This window comes from Rana temporaria, chromosome 2 (genome assembly GCF_905171775.1).
Source record: "Rana temporaria chromosome 2, aRanTem1.1, whole genome shotgun sequence".
NCBI classification, from domain to species: Eukaryota; Metazoa; Chordata; class Amphibia; order Anura; family Ranidae; genus Rana; species Rana temporaria.
Window position 1 is genome coordinate 365,623,762 of NC_053490.1, and position 18,867 is coordinate 365,642,628.

The window sequence follows — 18,867 nt, forward strand, 5'->3', positions numbered from 1 at the left end:
TCATAGGCACCGTGGCTTCCACTTATATTTGCAAATGTGTAAAACGAAACCCTCTGATTGTTTTTAATGTGAATGTGAAACAACATTTTTGTTTGTTTGTGATGTGCATTGCCCTTCCATGTGCACCATACTGCATAAGTTAGTTATAAATTGGGGCGGTTGTCATCTTTTTTTAGCTTGTGCACTGAAGGCTACCATTGCTGACCCCTTACTCTAAAATTATAAATTGCCTGGTTTACTCGAGGACCCAACTGACCCAACAGCTTCAATACTCTTTTATGTTGCTGAAGAATTAGAAAACAAGAGTTCTAACCCTAATTTTTTTAATTTGCGTGTTTGTTCCAGATCGGCGGTTTAAAGTAATAAAGTTAGGGAGCTCGAAGTAACTAGCATTTTCAGAAGAAGATCAACAATGGTCGCCTATAACTTTTTGTCAGTACAGAATTTTAATATTAACCTTTTAATATCGGTTTACTTACAGACACAGTGTCATAACCAAAGATACCACTGACGCTGCCACTGCCATAAGACATAGTGAATTGCTGGTTATTGGATGAATATGTGGAGGACTGGCTGGGATTAAACATATTGTGGTTGCCTGCATAAAAGTGAATAAAGTAAAATTAAGTTTTGATGTTATTTATTAGAAACAACTCCCTAAAAATGTTTTAAGATGGTTACTTTATGAATTATAGAGCAACTCCAGGCAAATATCTAAACACAGAGAAGAAACATAAGCCTACTGATTGCACAGTAAAGAAGCAACATTTTGATAAGGGTCATCCCTTGTTCACTCTGATCTCTCCTCTTGTCAATTTGTTCTTTGTCAGCGTATTTGCTGACAGCTTATCTAATTGGCTCTCAGTTGTGCCCCTCCCTGGCCCAGTCTGAGTATTTATGCATAGGGTAAAATGTACAGAGGAGATTATTAATAATTTTACAGTATGATTTATCATAACAACAATACATTTTCTGTAGGCTAAATGTCTGTTATAGAACAAGCACAGTTTTGCTAATATTAAAAAATAAATAAAAAGAAGTTCAGGATTAGTAACATACAGTATATAACATACAGCAGGGCTCAAAATTTTAAGTCTTGAGCCACTAACCAGGCCTCAAGGGTTACTCGCCATCAGTTGCCCAACCTAATTCCTACCCTGCTCCGCCCCTAATTCTGACACTAATCACGCCCTCATAAATTATCTCATGAATGTTTTATGCAGAATTAAGTTACGGAAATAAATATTAACAACAACAACTTTATCAGTTCCCCTCAGCACAGTCTCACCTGTGCTCATCAATGCAGCCTCACTGTGCCCCCCATTGCAGCCTCACTGTGCCCCCATTGCAAACTCATTGTGCCCCCATTGCAGAGTAATTGTGCCCCCCATTGCAGAGTCCTTGTGCCCCCCATTGTGGAGTCATTGTGCCCCCCATTGCAAACTCATTGTGCCCCCATTGCAGAGTCCTTGTGCCCCCCCATTGCAGAGTCCTTGTGCCCCCCATTGCAGAGTCCTTGTGCCCCCCATTGCAGAGTCCTTGTGCCCCCCATTGCAGGGTCATTGTGCCCCCCATTGCGGAGTCATTGTGCCCCTCATTGCAGAGTCACTGTGCCCCCCATTGCAGAGTCCTTGTGCCCCCCATTGCAGAGTCCTTGGTGCCCCCCATTGCAGAGTCCTTGTGCCCCCCATTGCAGGGTCATTTTGCCCCCCATTGTGGAGTCATTGTGCCCCTCATTGCAGAGTCATTGTGCCCCCCATTGCAGAGTCACTGTGCCCCCCATTGATCATGACAGGATGAAGAGGAGAGCCGCGGATCGCAGAGCGGTAGTGTCCGCTGTTAGAACTTACATTGAAATTTCCTCCGCTCTGCTCGCTCACACAGCCCCGCCTCCTCCTGACCCTGCGCCTGTGATAGACAACACATCCCAGCATTGGACCCGCATTCTGTCTATCACAGGTGTGGGGTCAGGAGGAGGCGGGCTGTGTGAGCGAGCAAAGCGGAGGAAATTTCAATGTAAATTCTAACAGCGGGCACTACCGCTCTGCGATTCGCAGCTCTCCTCTTTTCCTCCGTGATCTCTGCCATCGGGATGATCGCTGGGAGAACAGCTCCCGATCAACCCAGCCTGCTGCGGTGCTTGCCCCCCCACTCCCAGGTAGCTCAGCTCCTCGCCAAACCTCATTTACCACTCGCAAAATGCGAGTAGGCGAGTGGAAAATTTGAGGTCTGACATACAGTATTGGTTTGTTACATAAAACTGTATCTGTATATACAGTACTGTGTCTGTATGTCCATTATTTTTTTAGGTATTTTAGATCGTATCTAAAAAGGGCAATAAGCCCAACCTAGGGTATAGATATATGCTACATTAAAGGGAAATTAAAATGTGGGTTTTTGGATGGTCTCAGGCATTCGTACAGTTGTCATGAATAATCCTCACAATTTGTGTAATATGTATACTTCCTATGATCATCAGCTCCATCTAGTGACCATATTGTATTGCAGTTATTTCCTGAAACACCCCAATCAGGAAAATACTGAGCTATTGTCAATAGATGGTGCTAATGGTCATTCAAACATGTTAAATTGATCAAACATATTAGAAAATTATGGGGCTTCTTAAGTTGCCCAGCTGTTAAATAAACTAGTAGGCCAAGAGATGTCTAAATACTTTAAAATTAGCTCTACTTTTTTTTTCTTTACAAAACTAAACTCTCTCAATCAACATTAACCGTTAACAGATATAGTAAAGTATCAAGCTTGCTAGGGCTTAATTTTATACATACATCATAAGTCATAATTTGTAAATTATCATGAAATTATAGTATATACAGTTCAGTGACCTCAATGCAAAAGGAGATAAAGGAAAACAATTACAATTATTTTGTTAGTTGTTCTAACAAAATGCTTGTTTCAAAACTTAAACTGCCTTTAAGAAGACATTGTAGAGCAAAAGAGCTCAAGAATTCTTTTGTTGTGGGGCCCAAGTACATTTAGTTACTATCCTAGAAGGTAACAGAGGTTGTTTACAAAACTGATCATTTCTTTTATTTGCCTTAACATGTTGCATATATACTACATTGTAAAAAGGACACCTGTCTTTACACACACATGAACTTTAATGGCATCCCAGTCTTAGTCCGTAGGGTTCAATATTGAGTTGGCCTACCCTTTGCAGCTGCTTTGGGAAGGCTGTCCACAAGATTTAGGAGTGTGTCTATGGGAATGTTTAACCATTCTTCCAGAAGCGCATTTGTGAGTTCAGGCACTGATGTTGGACGAGAAGGCCTGGCTCGCAGTCTCTGCTCTAGTTTATCCCAAAGGTGTTCTATCTGGTTGAGGCCAGTCAAGTTCCTCCACCCCAAACTCGCTCATCCATGTCTTTATGGACACTGGTCCAAATCATTTGGTGGAGGGAGGATTATGGTGTAGGGTTGTTTTTCAGGGGTTAGGCTTGGCCCCTTAGTTCCAGTGAAGGGAACTCTTAAGGCGTCAACATAACAAGACATTTTGGACAATTTTATGCTCCCAACTTTGTAGGAACAGTTTGGGGGTGCCCCCTACTTGTTCCAACATGACTGTGCACCAGTGCACAAGGCAAGGTCTATAAAGAAATGGATGAGCGAGTTTGGGGTGGAGGAACTTGACTGAGTCCTGACCTCAACCCGATAGAACCACTCTGGGATGAATTAGAGTGGGAACTATGAGCCAGGCCTTCTTGTACAACATCAGTGCCTGACCTCACAAATGCACTTCTGGAAGAATGATCAAACATTCCCATAGACACACTTCTAAACCTTGTGGACAGCCTTCCCAGAAAAAATGAAGCTGTTATAGCTGCAAAACTCAATATTGAACTCTACGGACTAAGACTGGGAAGTCATTAAAGTTCATGTGCGTGTAAAGGCAGGCGTCCCAATACTTTGACAATATAGTGTATGCATTTCATATATGGTTTTGCAGAGAACAGTCAAAGTCATGTGAAAGCAACCTTGAAGCTATGGGGAAAAACACCAAATCCACCTTTCTAGTAAATTGCCAGCCTGACATCCCGAGCATCAAGAGGGTTGAGCCACAACTGCATATAATAATAGAAATACTGTTTGATTTCAAAGCCCCTCAGATGACTAAAATCGTACTGGCTATTTTCATTTTACAATAGGAAATGCAAGTTGAATTACACTTTTATTAAATATAAGAAGGAGAATATTCAATAGTCTTTCTTTTTTTGGGTTCAATAGTAATTCTTGCTCTCTTTTTTTAACTGCACTATTATGCACTTTACTCACTGCAAGCAGAACTTTGACAGTTGACAGATGGAACCCAGAGGTTGGATGATCCAGTATCAAACAGAACCAAGAAGTTTTGGGGTGGTGTTCCTATGCTGATCTCTCCATAGTAATATGTCTAAAGATAAAAATCATTTGTAACAAAATCATTTTTTATAGATTCAGTTAGAGTGATCTGCTAATAAGCATTTTACTGTACACAAAGAGAACTTACATCCATATACATTGGCTCGTAAGCTACAGCAAAATCAAATTTTTGATTGAAGTTGTACTTAAGTGCAGGGTCTCTTTTGTGTGTCTTCATATATTCATCTAGGACTCCTTTTTCCTTCATGACTTCTCGAGCTGACTTGTATCTTTTTAGAGGGACCCTAAAAGAAACAGTTGTAATTTGCATGGTGTTGTATTTTCATATTTCTCTGGCTTATTTATATAATGCTGTTTGGAAGCGTGTGATAACGTTATGTGCGCTTCAGCACAGATTTATTTTTTAAATATATTTAAAATATTAGTATTTTGTTAAAATTTTCAGTCACATAAAACATATACATATATTTCAATTTAAATATGAAAAAGGTATATAACACAGCAGATAGACAAATAGCAAAAAGATGATGTCCTTGGGATGAAACGCGTCGGGTGGACCCCACTGTTGCTACTACTTTGCACAAAGCGCTTGTACATCCATCTAAATGTAAGTGTTCTTGCTACATTACATTTTCAACATTCAACACAGCGCTATGCTATGTGGATGTTTTTTTCTTCCTAATCTATGGTACACACCCTTCCATACACATCTGGTATTTTTTTTGGACCATCATGTCCTGTGAGACCATCGGGTATCCAGCTATCTTCATCTGTGGTATACTCCATTCCTCTGCCGTTTGGTCACTCTTGCTACAGCTATTGGAGACACATACAGGATTGCCCAGGTTCCATCGTGGTTTTACCACACAAAGCTTTGACCCATCTGAACGTAGGTTCTCCTGGGTTCAAACTCTCTGGTAAGCCCCTTACCTATTGGTAGTGGTTTCTGTTCACGTCAATTCATTTCAACGCTCCTTCAACTCTAGCACCTCTTTGAAGTTATCGCCAGGCTTTGGAATTCACCAATATTATTGCTAGACTATTCTATAGTCAGATTTGCATTTTTACACTATTCGTGTTTTTCACATATGGACATTTATTTATATATTTATGTATTTATATGGACATTTTCACTTCACTTTTATTGTCATATTTGTAATTTAAAGTTTTATGCCAACCTAACTTAATTAGCGCTACACTTTTTTGTTTTCACGTTTAATCCTGAGACAGTGCCTAGAGCAGTTGGGTAAGAGAATCTCAAAATTTGCAGTGAGCATTACTTATTTTGTTTCCCTCTTCTGTTCATTTGTGGACCTTTTTACTATGATGAAAAGTATCTATGGGAAGGGATGGAGTGTATACAGAGAATGCAATAAGGCATCAGTAGACTCCCTATACAGTTGTTCAAGTAGGATTATACAATATATAATTTTCTTTTTCTCTATCCAGTTAAAGATGAAAATGTAAAGCTGACCTCATACAATCACCAATAGCAGTAAAATATATATGATAGAAAAGGGGAAACTTGTACAAAAGTGCGTATTTATTTAGATGTGCCTAAGGCAGAATGTCACTTAACCCCTTAACAAGTGTACACTTATGCAGCCTCATGGAAGTGGTTCTTCTTCCATGGGGCTGCATATGTGTGCCACTGTGTTTGTAATGAGGGTGCATTCCCAGCACAAAGATCAAACTCTCATTGAAAGCCCCCAGTGTCGCACTAACGACCGAGAAAGCTGTGATAGTCTCTGACTGGTTATCACAGTGAGCAGTCACTGTAAAGCCTGCCCCAGTGGCTTTTCTTTTCTTCTCTTAAATGGAGAAAAAGATACATTGTATCTTTTTTACCTTGCTAGAGGAGAAAAGTAAATAAAGTGTCAAGGCCGCGGCAGACACTTTTCTTTCCCCCATGTGACAATAAGACCAGGTTCACACTGGGCTGCGGTAATGAAGCCGTGCGAGTTCAGCTGAACTCGCACGATTTCACTCCCGCCTGTCAGTCCCGATTTCAGCCGCGATTACGGAGACATTCGTGCAGGTTTCTGCACAGTTGTCAATGTAAATAGTGTCCCAAAATTGCAAAAAGTAGTACAGAACTACTTTTCTAAATCGGTGCAGCGCCGATTAGGACGGTGCAATTGCCGCCAATTTGACATGTCAAAGCGTATGTCAAATCGCACCAGTGTGAACCAGGGCTAAAGCATGTTTTATTGTCACATGGGGGAAAGGAGTATCTGACTTGGCCTTGATCCCTACAGTTTTTCTGGGGCCTAAGAGTAGTACTAAAGTGTCTAGAACCAGTGTGTGTTCCCATTGAGTCTGGGCAGTGATTATAGCCCTGTGCCTGCCTTCAGCAGTGTTTTGCAGATTGGACTTGTTGACCTGACACCCTCTTTTTGCTAACCACATGCTCAATCTTTTCTATACCAGCTCACAATAAGAGGTTTCCTAATGAAGCTTTCAAATCAAAATGTGTAAAGATTATGTTTTCCTTCTAGCCTTTACTTTTTGAGTGTTCCATCATTATAAACTCTGTGTAATGTCCAAATGATATTTTTATTTATATGTTTTACCATAATTCAGTCTGGGCTGAAGGCTTTATGTGTCTGGTATCATTCTTTTTAAAATTGTTATCGTACTGAAATGTTTATTTTATTTTTTGTATGGAATAAAAATATGGTATTTTAAGAAAGAATTTTTTTTTTCTGTGTGTGTATACTCCTGAGGTTTAAAGCAACGATAAAGTCCATTCTTCTACTAACATTTTCTGTATTTTGCTATTTATGGATATGGTGCTCAGGTTGCCCACCCATACAATTTTTACTTTGATTGATCTCACTGTCACCTTGCCATTGTATGTCTTTTTAAGGCATGATAGCTAGGGGAAAAACAGTGCTATCCTTCTTTTAAATTTGGTGCCCAAAACACATGCTCATTAGACAGTCAAATGTTAGTTTTTAACTACAAGCCCATTTAACCACTTGACCTCTGGAAGATTTACCCCCCTTCATGACCACGCCATTTTTTTTGCGATACGGCACTGCATTAATTTAACTGACAATTGCGTGATCGTGCAATGCTGTACCCAAATGAAATTCATGTAATTTTTTCCCCACAAATAGAGCTGTCTTTTGGTGGTATTTTATCACCTCATTTGCTGATGTTGGTCCACTGTGCTTCATTAAGTCCAGGGTCAACGCAGCCGTCTACCAGGAGATTTTGGAGCACTTCATGCTTCCTTCCACAGACGAGCTCTATGGGGATGCTGACTTCATTTTCCAGCAGGACTTGGCACCTGCCCACACTGCCAAAAGCACCAAAACCTGGTTCAATGACTGGATGATCGTGGGATTACTATGCTTGATTGGGCAGCAAACTCATCTGACCTGATCCTCATAGAGAATTTTTAGTAGTCTCTTTCTGGTAAAAAATTAAATAAAAATGACTTTGGTCTTTTCTGTGAGCCCGCTCCCATGTTCAGTGTGGGAATCTGAAGCCCACTCGTTGTTTCTTCTGAGATACGGTGCTCACGCATGCGCATATCGTAGAAAGCATGGCACACGAATATTGCAATGCCCATCAGAGTACCCGAGTACCTGTCTCCAGCCCAGAGTACCCAAGTACCCTTCTCCAGCCCAGAATACCCAAGTACATATCTGTAGCCCATCAGAGTACCTGGGTACCTGTCTCCAGCCTAGAGCCTAAAGTACCCAAGTACCTTTTCAATATATTTATAAATGATATTGGGTCTGAGATCAAAAGTAACATTTCTGTCTTTGCAGATGACACCAAGCTATGCAGTGGAATAATGTCCTTGCAGGATGTCTCCAATTTACAAGCCGACCTCAATGCTCTGTGTAATTGGGCGACTAAGTGGCAGATGAGGTTTAATGTTGATAAATGTAAAGTTATGCACTTAGGGACTAAGAATATGCATGCATCATACATGCTAGGGGGAGTATAACTGGGAGGATCTGTAGTGGAGAAGGATCTGGGGGTTTTAGTTGATCATAAGCTCAATAATGGCATGCAATGCCAAGCTGTGGTTTCCAAAGCGAGCAAAGTCCTTTCTTGTATTAAGAGAGGTATGGACTCCAGAGAAAGAGATATAATTTTGCCCCTGTACAAATCATTAGTAAGACCTCATCTAGAATATGCAGTTCAGTTTTGGGCTCCAGTTCTTAAAAAGGATATCGGAGAACTGGAGAAAGTGCATAGAAGGGCAACCAAACTGATAAGAGGCATGGAGGAGCTCAGCTATGAGGAAAGACTAGAAGAACTGAATTTATTCACTCTTGAGAAGAGAAGAATAAGGGGGGATATGATCAACATGTACAAATATATAAGAGGTCCATACACTGAACTTGGTGTTGAGTTATTCACTTTACGGTCAACACTGAGGACAAGGGGGCACTCTTTACGTCTAGAGGAAAAGAGATTTCACCTCCAAATACGAAAAGTTTTTTTCACAGTAAGAGCTGTGAAAATGTGGAACAGACTCCCTCCAGAGGTGGTTCTGTCCAGCTCAGTAGATTGCTTTAAGAAAGGCCTGGATTCTTTCCTAAATGTACAGAATATAACTGAGTACTAAGATTTGTAGGTAAAGTTGATCCAGGGTAAATCCGATTGCCTCTCGGGGGATCAGGAAGGAATTTTTTCCCCTGCTGTAGCAAATTGGATCATGCTCTGCTGGGGTTTTTTGCCTTCCTCTGGATCAACTGTGGGTATGGAGTTGGGTGTATGAAATTGTACTGTGTTTTTTTTTTTTTTTTTTTTTTTTTTTTGTGGTTGAACTGGATGGACTTGTGTCTTTTTTCAACCTGACTAACTATGTAACTATGTAACCTATCCACAGCCCACCAGAGTAGCTGAGTACCCATCTGCAGCCCATCAAAATACCTGAGTACCTATCTGCAGCCTATCAGAATACCTGAGTACCTATCTGCAGCCCATGCCTCATAGACTATACATTGGGGAGTTCGCTTTTCAAAATGGGGTCATTTTGTTTGCGTTTCCATCGTCCTGGTGCTACAGGAGCTTCAAAAATGTCATGAGTAGTCAGGAAATTATGTGTAATTTATGCTCCTAGAATACCAGACGGTGCTCCCTGCATGTTGGGCCTCTGTATGTGGCCAGGCTGTGTAAAAGTCTCACACATGTGGTATCGCCATGTTTTTTTTTTTTTTATTGCTCTATAAACAAAAAAGATCGACAATTTTGAAAATATATTTTTTTTAATCTTCTGCTATCCAATAAAAAAATGTAAAAACGAAAATGTCTTCATGAATTTGGGCCAATATGTATTCTGCTACATATTTTTGATAAAAAAATCCCAATAAGCAAATATTGATTGGTTTGCGCAAAAGTTATAGCATCTACAAACTATATATATATATATATATATATATATATATGACAACTGACAATTTTGACACTTTGTCCAGTTACACTAATACAGTGATCGGTGCTAAAAATATGCACTGTCACTGTACTAATGAAACTGGCTGGGAAGGAGGTTAACATCAGTGGCGATCCGGCCCGGACTGGGACAAAAAATAGGCCTGGGCATTTTAAGCTGAGCAGTCCATTTAAAAAAAAAAAATTACAAATAATGGCAAACGGTTTCTCAATGTATTTTAGTTATATTTAGCCTGCTTCAGTCACTGTAACTTGTCAACCATTTGGAATTATGTAAATATATGATAATAAATGCTTTTAAGTTTTAACCCCTTGATAACCCCTCCTTTGGGGTTAAAAGCTCCCTGCTACCGCCCGCAAAGTACTGCTTTCAAATCTCCTTAAAAGCGCTTTGAAAGCAGTGATAAATGGGTGCTTCTGGGGGGTTAAAAGCGCCTGCTAGTGGCACCAAAGTGCTGCTATAACAGCGGTAAAGCGCTGCTAAAACTAGCGGCGCTATACCATTAACGCTCGCACCGCCCCAGTGTGAAAGGGGTCTCTAAGAGAGACTAAATACAGCATGCTTTTATTATGAATAGATTAAAACATTGGCAGGCAGGATAAAAAAAACATTGGCAGCCAAAATACAAAAATAAAAAATAAAAAAACACCATTGGCAGGCAAGATCCAAAAAAAAAACACATTGGCAGGCTGGCATAGTGTCTCTTACCTTTCTAGCAGTCCAGAGTCCCTTCACGACATCATGCAGAGGCCAGAGCACTTTCCCTTCATGGTCACATGACCTGTCCCCCTGACCTCTAAATTTCCTCCTAAGCTGAACAGAAGGCTGGCTGGACAGTGAGCGGCGGTGGTGAGCCAGAAAGAAATGCGGCCATCTCCGTGGAGTCGGCCGCGGAGCTGGCAATTTAGCCAGCCGCGGAGCTTGCAACAGAGCCGGCCTCGGAGATGGCAGCAGAGCTGGCCACGGAGATGGCAGCAGAGAGATGCAGCGGCAGATGAGAGAGGGGAGAAGTGACATGAAGGCTGGCCCTATGGACAATCCGCCCCTGGTGGCAATCAAAGGGTAAGCTGTGTGCCTAGCCAGTGCTTGTGTCCTGTGTTGGAGGTGCTTTAACTAGTCGAAGGCATTGATCCATGTACTTGAACACAGGATCAATGTCTTCCCTACTGACAGAACGGTGAGCTGCCTTGTTTACATAGGCAGATCGCCATTCTGGCTCTCTGTCTAATGATACGCGGGTCCTGGAGGACATCGAGTCCGCTGTACCCGCAGATCAGCTCCCGCTGTGATTATACACGCATGTGTAGGATCATGTACTAGGTAAGTACATGATCCTGCGCAGCAGAGCCACCTTGCCGCTGTATATAAGTTATACAGTCGGCAAGAGGTTAAAGACTGGGAATGCATGTGGTTTCAGTTTCCTTAGGTTTTAGTTTAATAATTTGCACTATAATAAACATTGTATACTGTAACATACCTTTTCAGTGATATTTGTTTCTATAGAGTAGGGTACTTCCATAATATTGTTTAACTAGTGCAATAGTGGTAAACTGGGGGTTTTCCAAGTTAAAAGTCCAGCATAACTTGTGTGGCAACAGTCTGGTCAAACAACATTCCTTGTCTGTACCTCCTCCTTTTCCTTCTCTTATATACCCTTCTATGTAACCATTTTTTTTAAAGGTTACATATTTCTAGGCTAGTCATATATGTTAAGATTTTAGCATTGGCAGAGCCATGCTGAATCTTCATTGTTGGCTATTGTATTCTACCACCAGCTGCTCCAGAATACCCAAACAATTTTCGGGCTGGCTGCTTCAATTTCCAGTTCACAAAATCCTCTTTAATCTCTTTATTAGAAGGAAAAAAATAAAGGACTTATGACATGGAGAAGCACTTTCATTTATTTTCTCAGTGCAGAAAACAATGGAAGTGGAAGAGCAGGAATTATTTTCATCAATAACAGTGACAGAGCAAAGTACAGGAAACTTACAACCACTGCATAGGAGCACTTGTTGCACCCAATACAATAAGTCATACACCTGCTTGGCCATTCACAAATAAATACAAAAAAATATGAAACACTTTTTGTCATCATGCATTATTACCCTTTACCAATAAATTCAAACAATAAAATTAAATTTATATTATATTAGGTGTGAAAATGTGCCCTCTTTGGCTAGCATAAGGCATGCTAAGGGAAAGTTCTATACAATATGGGTGGCACTTACCTTACCAGCCCCTCTGACAGCTGAAGGCATATAAACGTGAACACCACCCACTTCATGGTTTGTCTCTTGTCACTTTGGAAAGATATGACATGAACTATCTGAAATTATTCTTTTTATATTGTAAGACTGCCTCACAAGTTTTTTTGGTCACCTTTAGACCAATCAAAAGCTTTATCTCAAAGATGCAATATTTCCGTATAAATTTCCAAATGATAAGAGAGTTTTGTTTGACTGATTGACACTACATGTATGCCAATAATTACTTTTCTGTTGGCTTTCACTTTGAAGTGTCCTTTTTAAGATTTCTTTCTTTGAGGTACTGAGATGTGATAATACAGATCAAGATTTGAATATTTGTTTTACAATATAAATAGCTAATGTGCGATTATAATTTTATGTCCATGCAAAATGTTTGCTTTTTGATGGCAGCGATTCAAATTTAGATGTTTGGAATATTCAATGATTTGAAAAGCTTGTTGCATGTAAACGTGTTTATGAATCAAAATTCGAGATTTTCCTAGCTTGTGACGGAAAATATTAATTATATGAAGACAGGAGGCGAGTATCTTATGCATTATCTTTCTTTAATAATGCCCATAGCAGAAATACAGTAAACATTTATTGTAACTTAAAAAATTCAAAGAACTACCCTTCCCAGCAGTCCCTGGGCCAGCGTAGCCCCTCCCAGACCGTAGCCTATATAAGGGACTGTCTGAGGTAACCTATTCCTCTTTCTTCATGCGAATTAGTGTAAACAGGAACCAAAAGTCCAATTAGACATCTCCGCGGCTGCCGGGAAACTTCCGACCGGAACACAACATCCGAATCTGGAGGAAACGAAAGGACAAGGCCAACACGGACCAACTTCATCCGGACCAACTTCATCCCAACGGGGACTATAGGAAACCCAAACCATTCGGAGCCGACCGGTCAGTTGTCCTCAGGAACATGGACCAACGGATTCAGTCAACGGCATCCCGACTCCGGATCTGGAACGCAGTAGGAACCTCCATCTGCGGTGAACTAAACCCATGGATCGAAACGGACAGCAATCCCAACGGGGATAGTGAAAACGAACTCCCGGGGCGTACCAGCCTCCGACTTGCAGGGTGCGTGGTTCATCAGTCTAGAACGAGAGAGAGACAACCTCGTGACAGGGTTGGGTTGGGAGGGAAGATACTCGCCTCCTGTCTTCATATAATTAATATTTTCCGTCACAAGCTAGGAAAATCTCGAATTATACATCAGACAGGAGGCTCATATCTTATGCAAGTTCAAAGCTATAACAATGCATATGACCAATAACAATCAAAATAATCCACAACACTGACATAGATATGTGTACCTCCTGTTCAAAGCGGGATTGGCGGAAAAACGGTCGCTGACAACAGTCCGCCGCTATAGTAAGTCACAGAGGAAACCGGGAAGAGAGGATTAACGTAGGAAACGAGGAGTTGAAAGACTTGCGAAGATCGCAGCGAGGCTGTCAAGGACATATAAGTCTGTAGACAGCGGACCACATACAGTTGTGGATGTGCGGGGAAGAACGGGTAGAAAACCGATCGAAGTACCGTCTGGTCCAACGCACGACGGAAAAAGACTTGAGTCTCTGAGGCGAGGAATGACGCCTGGATATGTCCAAAGCCTTGACGTCTGACCCACGATGATGGAAATCAGACACAAGAAGACAGTAAGCTCGAAAGACAGTAACCTCAAAACAGAGTGTCAACGTCCCCCAGCCCGAGAACATGATCATGACCTTGGAAAAATCCCAAGTGTGCTGGTACATTGGGCGATTTAAACTTAACGCCTTCAAAATTGACACACCAACGGATCCAAAGAGTCCGCCAGATAATTGGCTATTACAGACCCTGGCGCTTGAACGGGGTCGACCCGTCGTTGATCACACCAAGTAACCCAGAGTCCCCAGGTAGATCGAGATGCCAATCTAGTCCTGGGGCCCAGTCCAAGGCAGGGAATCCCTAGCTGTTCCCGAAAGGTCGTAGTCTGCGACCGGAACCCCGATACTAACCATGTGAGGAGAGGTAGGATGTGCTTCGTGAGTAGAGGGTGCAGATCCCCGTTCGGACCAGCGAGGAGGTGGGGGGAATGAGGAAACAACCTGGGGAGTTCCACCGTCATCCTCAGAAGGAGGGGAAACCATGGCTGCGTCGGCCACCACGGAGTGAACCGCACGACTGATGCCCTCCGGCTCGCTAAGTGAAGGAGGACCCTGAGGGTCACCGGGAACAGGGGAACGCGTAATGTGTCCCCTGTGACCACGTTTGGTGGAGGGCGTCCACATGCTGCGCCTCCGGATCCGGCCTCCGGTTGTAAGAGCGCGGAAACTGGTGGTTGATACGGGAAACGAACAGGTCCATAGAGAAGGATCCGCGAAGTGAGCGAGGATCAGGGACCCTGACCGGTGCGGTCGCCAATCGTTGGAATTGGTCAGGTAACGAGAATCCAATCTGCCACCCTATAGGGATAGTCTGTGGCATATCCCGCAATCGGGACGATGTTGCATTCCAGGCAGAAGTGCCCGAAGTCTTACTAGATCCGCTAGGATTCAGGATCAGGGGCCCACCAAGCGATCGACGTACCGGACTGCGGGTACGTTGTCCGAACGCAATAGCACACAGCAGATGGACGTGCGTGGCAACAGACTTCCGATGGCAAAAAAGGCCGTCAGGGGTGTACGTGTTGATGTGCAGCCGAGGGTTCTCTGCGGACCACGTCCTACCGGAGGACGAGGGACTGCACCGAGCACCCCAGCCGAGGCGGCTGGTATCCGACCCTATGACAAAATCCGGTGAGGAGTTGAAAATGTCTCGCCGTTCCGTTTGACGGCATGACGTAACCACTACCGTAGGTCCACCATGGCTTCACTTAGTTTGTATAGCGAAGCCCCTAGCGAAGATGTAGAGTCTCGAGTCTCTGGAGGGTTCGACAGTGAAGAGGGGCTGGAGAGTGGCCTGGATTGACACCGGGAACAGGCCGACTAAGCGAGTCAGTCCGCGTAAGGACACCCGCTGCTGCCCAGCATGATACTGATGTCTTTGCGGATGGCGGCTAATTGGGTATGGGTAGCCGAAGGATCGCTCGGTTGGTGTCCACCAAGAACCCCAAAAACTCTATCTCCTGAAATGGGGAGATAAAAGGTGTTCGTGATCTATGCGAAGCGATCCGACCATCCAGGAGGCGTGTTCGCTCGCTAGGCGAGGGGAACCAGCCATTAGAAGTAGGTCGTTCAAGTAGATGTTCAACCTCACCCTTGTTCCACAGGGCAGTAAGTTGGTGAGATTTCTCAAGCTCCCACCGGACGAAAAACCGCCTTTCTTCTTCCTGATCGGGAAGATGTTGTTGAGGAAGTTCAAAGAGAGCGGGTCCATCTCTACTATCGGCTGTTTGGTCCAAGGTCTAGCAACCTGTTGTCCATTAGGACGGTGTTTAGGTTTTAAAAACCGAATGGGATGGTGAACCAGGTATACGCCTGGTAATATAACTCCATTTGTCCTACTGTCTTAAAGATATCATCAATTAGCGTGATCCCATTGTGCTAGGTCAACCGGCTTACAGAGGCGGTAGCCTGCTCACTAAGGCGTAGGGTTAGGTGATAGGTCCAGAGATCTAAGACCCAGTACTGTGAGGTCCCAAAGGCCCTCTCTATTCCCTTCCTGGAATACTGAATGATTATGGGATCCACCTCTGGAGTGAGCACCACCGTATTTGGTAATGGAAGGGTGAGTATTCCACCCTCAACTTGTCCGGTTAGCGTACCGATCGATCTCCGGGTCCAGCATTCGATCTATTGGATCACCTCAGGTAGAGGTGCCCAGTCACCGGAGTGTGGGTGGCCAATCACCTCCTGATCGAAAAATGGTACTCCACAAGAGTCCAATAAGGTTTTACCCTGGGACCTAGGGTTGGCGTCGTCATGGAGCGCCATGTGCCCACTGCTCACATAATCATCATCATTATCATCATCATTTTCATCCTCAGACTCAAAGGTGTTAGCCGCCTCGTACTCCGCGGACGACTCTGGAAGATTCCACGAGGAGTCTGGCTCAGTCCGTCTAGCGGATCGCTGCCTCTGCATGTGCATCTCCCCGAGGCTCGGGGGTCGATTGGAGTCTGGGAAGGCAGTGGGTCGGCAGGCCCGGGAGGGTACTGCCTGGGGCATGTTATTTACTTCCCCTGCCGGGGAGTCCGTGGGTCGGCAGTCCTGGGAAGGTACTGCCTGGGGCATGTTATGTACTTCCCCTGCCGGGGAGTCAGAGGGTCGGCAGTCCTGGGAGGGTACTGCCTGGGGCATGTTATTTACTTCCCCTGTCGGGGAGTCAATGGGTCGGCAGTCCTGGGAGGGTACTGCCTGGGGCATGTTAATTACTTCCCCTGCCGGGGAGACGGAGGCCACATTAATGTGACGGCGCATACGGGACTCCATGCCCTACTCAGGGGCGTTATATCCTTGCCGGGAGATCCGGACATAGGGGTGCATGTGGGTTGGAGCAACCGATGCCCTGGTAGTCTGGACGGACCTACCGACCAGCTCAGGAACCAGTGCAGCACTGAGGTAGGTAGGGCCTTCCAGGGCTGCGTCCACCACTTCAGTGGCACCAGTAGGGAGTAAAGGATCTGTCGCCAGCCACAGGAGAGGAGTCAGCTGTCTGCGGACAGCACGGCCATGCAGCACAGGAAGATACGGAAGTTATGTACTATAACTTGTATAGTAATTTCTATAATTCATTCAATTATTGTTATAATTTGTTTATTTATTTATATATATATGTATTTATTTATTCAATTATATATAAAGTATAGTTTAATAGTTTATATTTTAAAATTTGTTCAATCATATAGATTGTATAAATTATTTATTTATAGACATTTATGTTCATTGATTTATTTATATTTATTTAATAAGTCAATAATTTATTCATTCGTATAATTATTTAAATTTATTATTTATTTACATGTATTAATATATTCATTATATGTAGAATAGACTACAGGGGAATAAATTCCCAGAACAAGAACTGATGTTAATGTAACTGAAGGTGAAGGAGTGACAGAAGCAGGGGAGGGGAGGAATTCCCCACCAGCTAGGTGTGAGTGACAGAAGTTAGATGAGGGGAGATATTCCCCACCACAAGAGGAGCTAGACGTGAGGCTCGGGGCCGTAGTCTCGCGAGACTACGGCCTAACGTGATTCGCATAGATCAGTGAGATCTACACAGAGTTCCAACCATACAGCCGCCCGCACCCTGGCGTGGCGGCGATGGGGAGAGACGGCCTAGCACACGGAGGATGGGGTCCCCAGGACAGGTCCGCAGCAATGGCGCCTTCGATTCGCGACAATAGCGCGATTGGTGCAGGGAGATCCTCACCGCCACGCCCCCCTCAGAGATGAGACGCTCTGAGGAGAAGAAGGGAGGTAGGAAAAAAGGCGCCGAGATGTTAAAATGGCGCCGTCCTACCTCCAGTCAGAAAACGAGCAGTGTGCAGAGCGCACCGGGGGGAAACAAAAGAAGCAAAGCAGCGGTATATTGTAAAATAAACAAATAAAGAAGCCCAATGACTGTAAGATGTACACATCAGAGGAAACCGCGTTCTCTACAAAACCGGTGGCACAGATAGCAAAGTGGGAAAAGCATACAGCAAAAACTAAACGTTTATCATTTTTAGAAATATCAGTTGTGCTTCATAAGACAGAAGGTTGATAGAACAACACACAGATGAAGGTCTGAGGGGATCAGAGGGTATATACAGATACAGGTGGAAGTTGAAGGGAATAGCGGAGGAGGGAAAAACCTCCGTAGCTGTAATAAAAGCCGGGGTGGGAGGGGGGGGGGGGATCCCCAGCACCCTGTGGAAAGACGATGTGACATTAGGATCTACACAAATTAGAAAAGGGCTGCTGATAACCAAATAACAAGCAAGCCTACATAAAAATTATAAACATAGAGTAATGTACTTATCTGAGTTCTGGCTATGAGCAGAAAGAAAGAGGAATAGGTTACCTCAGACAGTCCCTTATATAGGCTACGGTCTGGGAGGGGCTACGCTGGCCCAGGGACTGCTGGGAAGGGTAGTTCTTTGAATTTTTTAAGTTACAATAAATGTTTACTGTATTTCTGCTATGGGCATTATTAAAGAAAGATAATGCATAAGATATGAGCCTCCTGTCTGATGTATAACTTTGTATTTATCATTTGTCATTATTATTTTTTTTAATTATCATAAAAATTTTTTTTAGGCTTTTTCATTATTTTTTTTAAGTGTATAGTATGGTAAAATTGGGGGCAGAGGTGTGAAAAAATACAGATGGCTGTGGGGAGAAATGCAAACATGGCAATGTAGCTGTTGAGGTGGGCCAATAACTAGCTGTAAATAGCTGTAAGTGAAAATTGTGAAGACTTAGGCCCAGATTCTCAAAAGAGATACGACGGCGTATCTCGAGATACGACGGCGTATCTCGAGATACGCCGTCGTATCTCTGAGTCTGGGCGGTCGTATCTATGCGCATGATTCATAGAATCGGTTACGCATAGATTTCTATTAGATCCGACCGGCGTAAGTCTGTTACGCCGTCGGATCTTAACTGCATATTTACGCTGGCCGCTAGGGACGTGTACGCTGATTTACGCCTAAAAATATGTAAATCAGCTAGATACGCAAATTCACGAACGTACGCCCGGCCGACGCAGTACAGATACGCCGTTTACGTTAGGCTTTTCCCAGCGTAAAGTTACCCCTGCTATATGAGGCGTACATGCGGCGTGCCAATGTTAAGTATGGACGTCGTTCCTGCGTCGAATTTTTAAAATTTTACGTCGTT

General features: G+C 43.4%; 1 protein-coding gene across 1 annotated transcript in view; it reads right to left on the bottom strand.

Annotated features, from left to right (window-relative positions):
* Positions 1-12,134, bottom strand: part of LOC120927176 (gastricsin-like) — a 30,119-nt gene extending 17,985 nt beyond the window's left edge. Inside the window, exons 1-4 of the mRNA XM_040337675.1 lie at positions 12,027-12,134; positions 4,507-4,663; positions 4,293-4,410; positions 480-598 (exon numbers count right to left, since the gene is read on the bottom strand). Of these exons, the coding sequence (XP_040193609.1) occupies positions 480-598; positions 4,293-4,410; positions 4,507-4,663; positions 12,027-12,082 (450 nt within the window). The 5' untranslated portion in view covers positions 12,083-12,134. The remainder of the gene's footprint in view (positions 1-479; positions 599-4,292; positions 4,411-4,506; positions 4,664-12,026) is intronic.
* Positions 12,135-18,867: the final 6,733 nt, after the last annotated feature.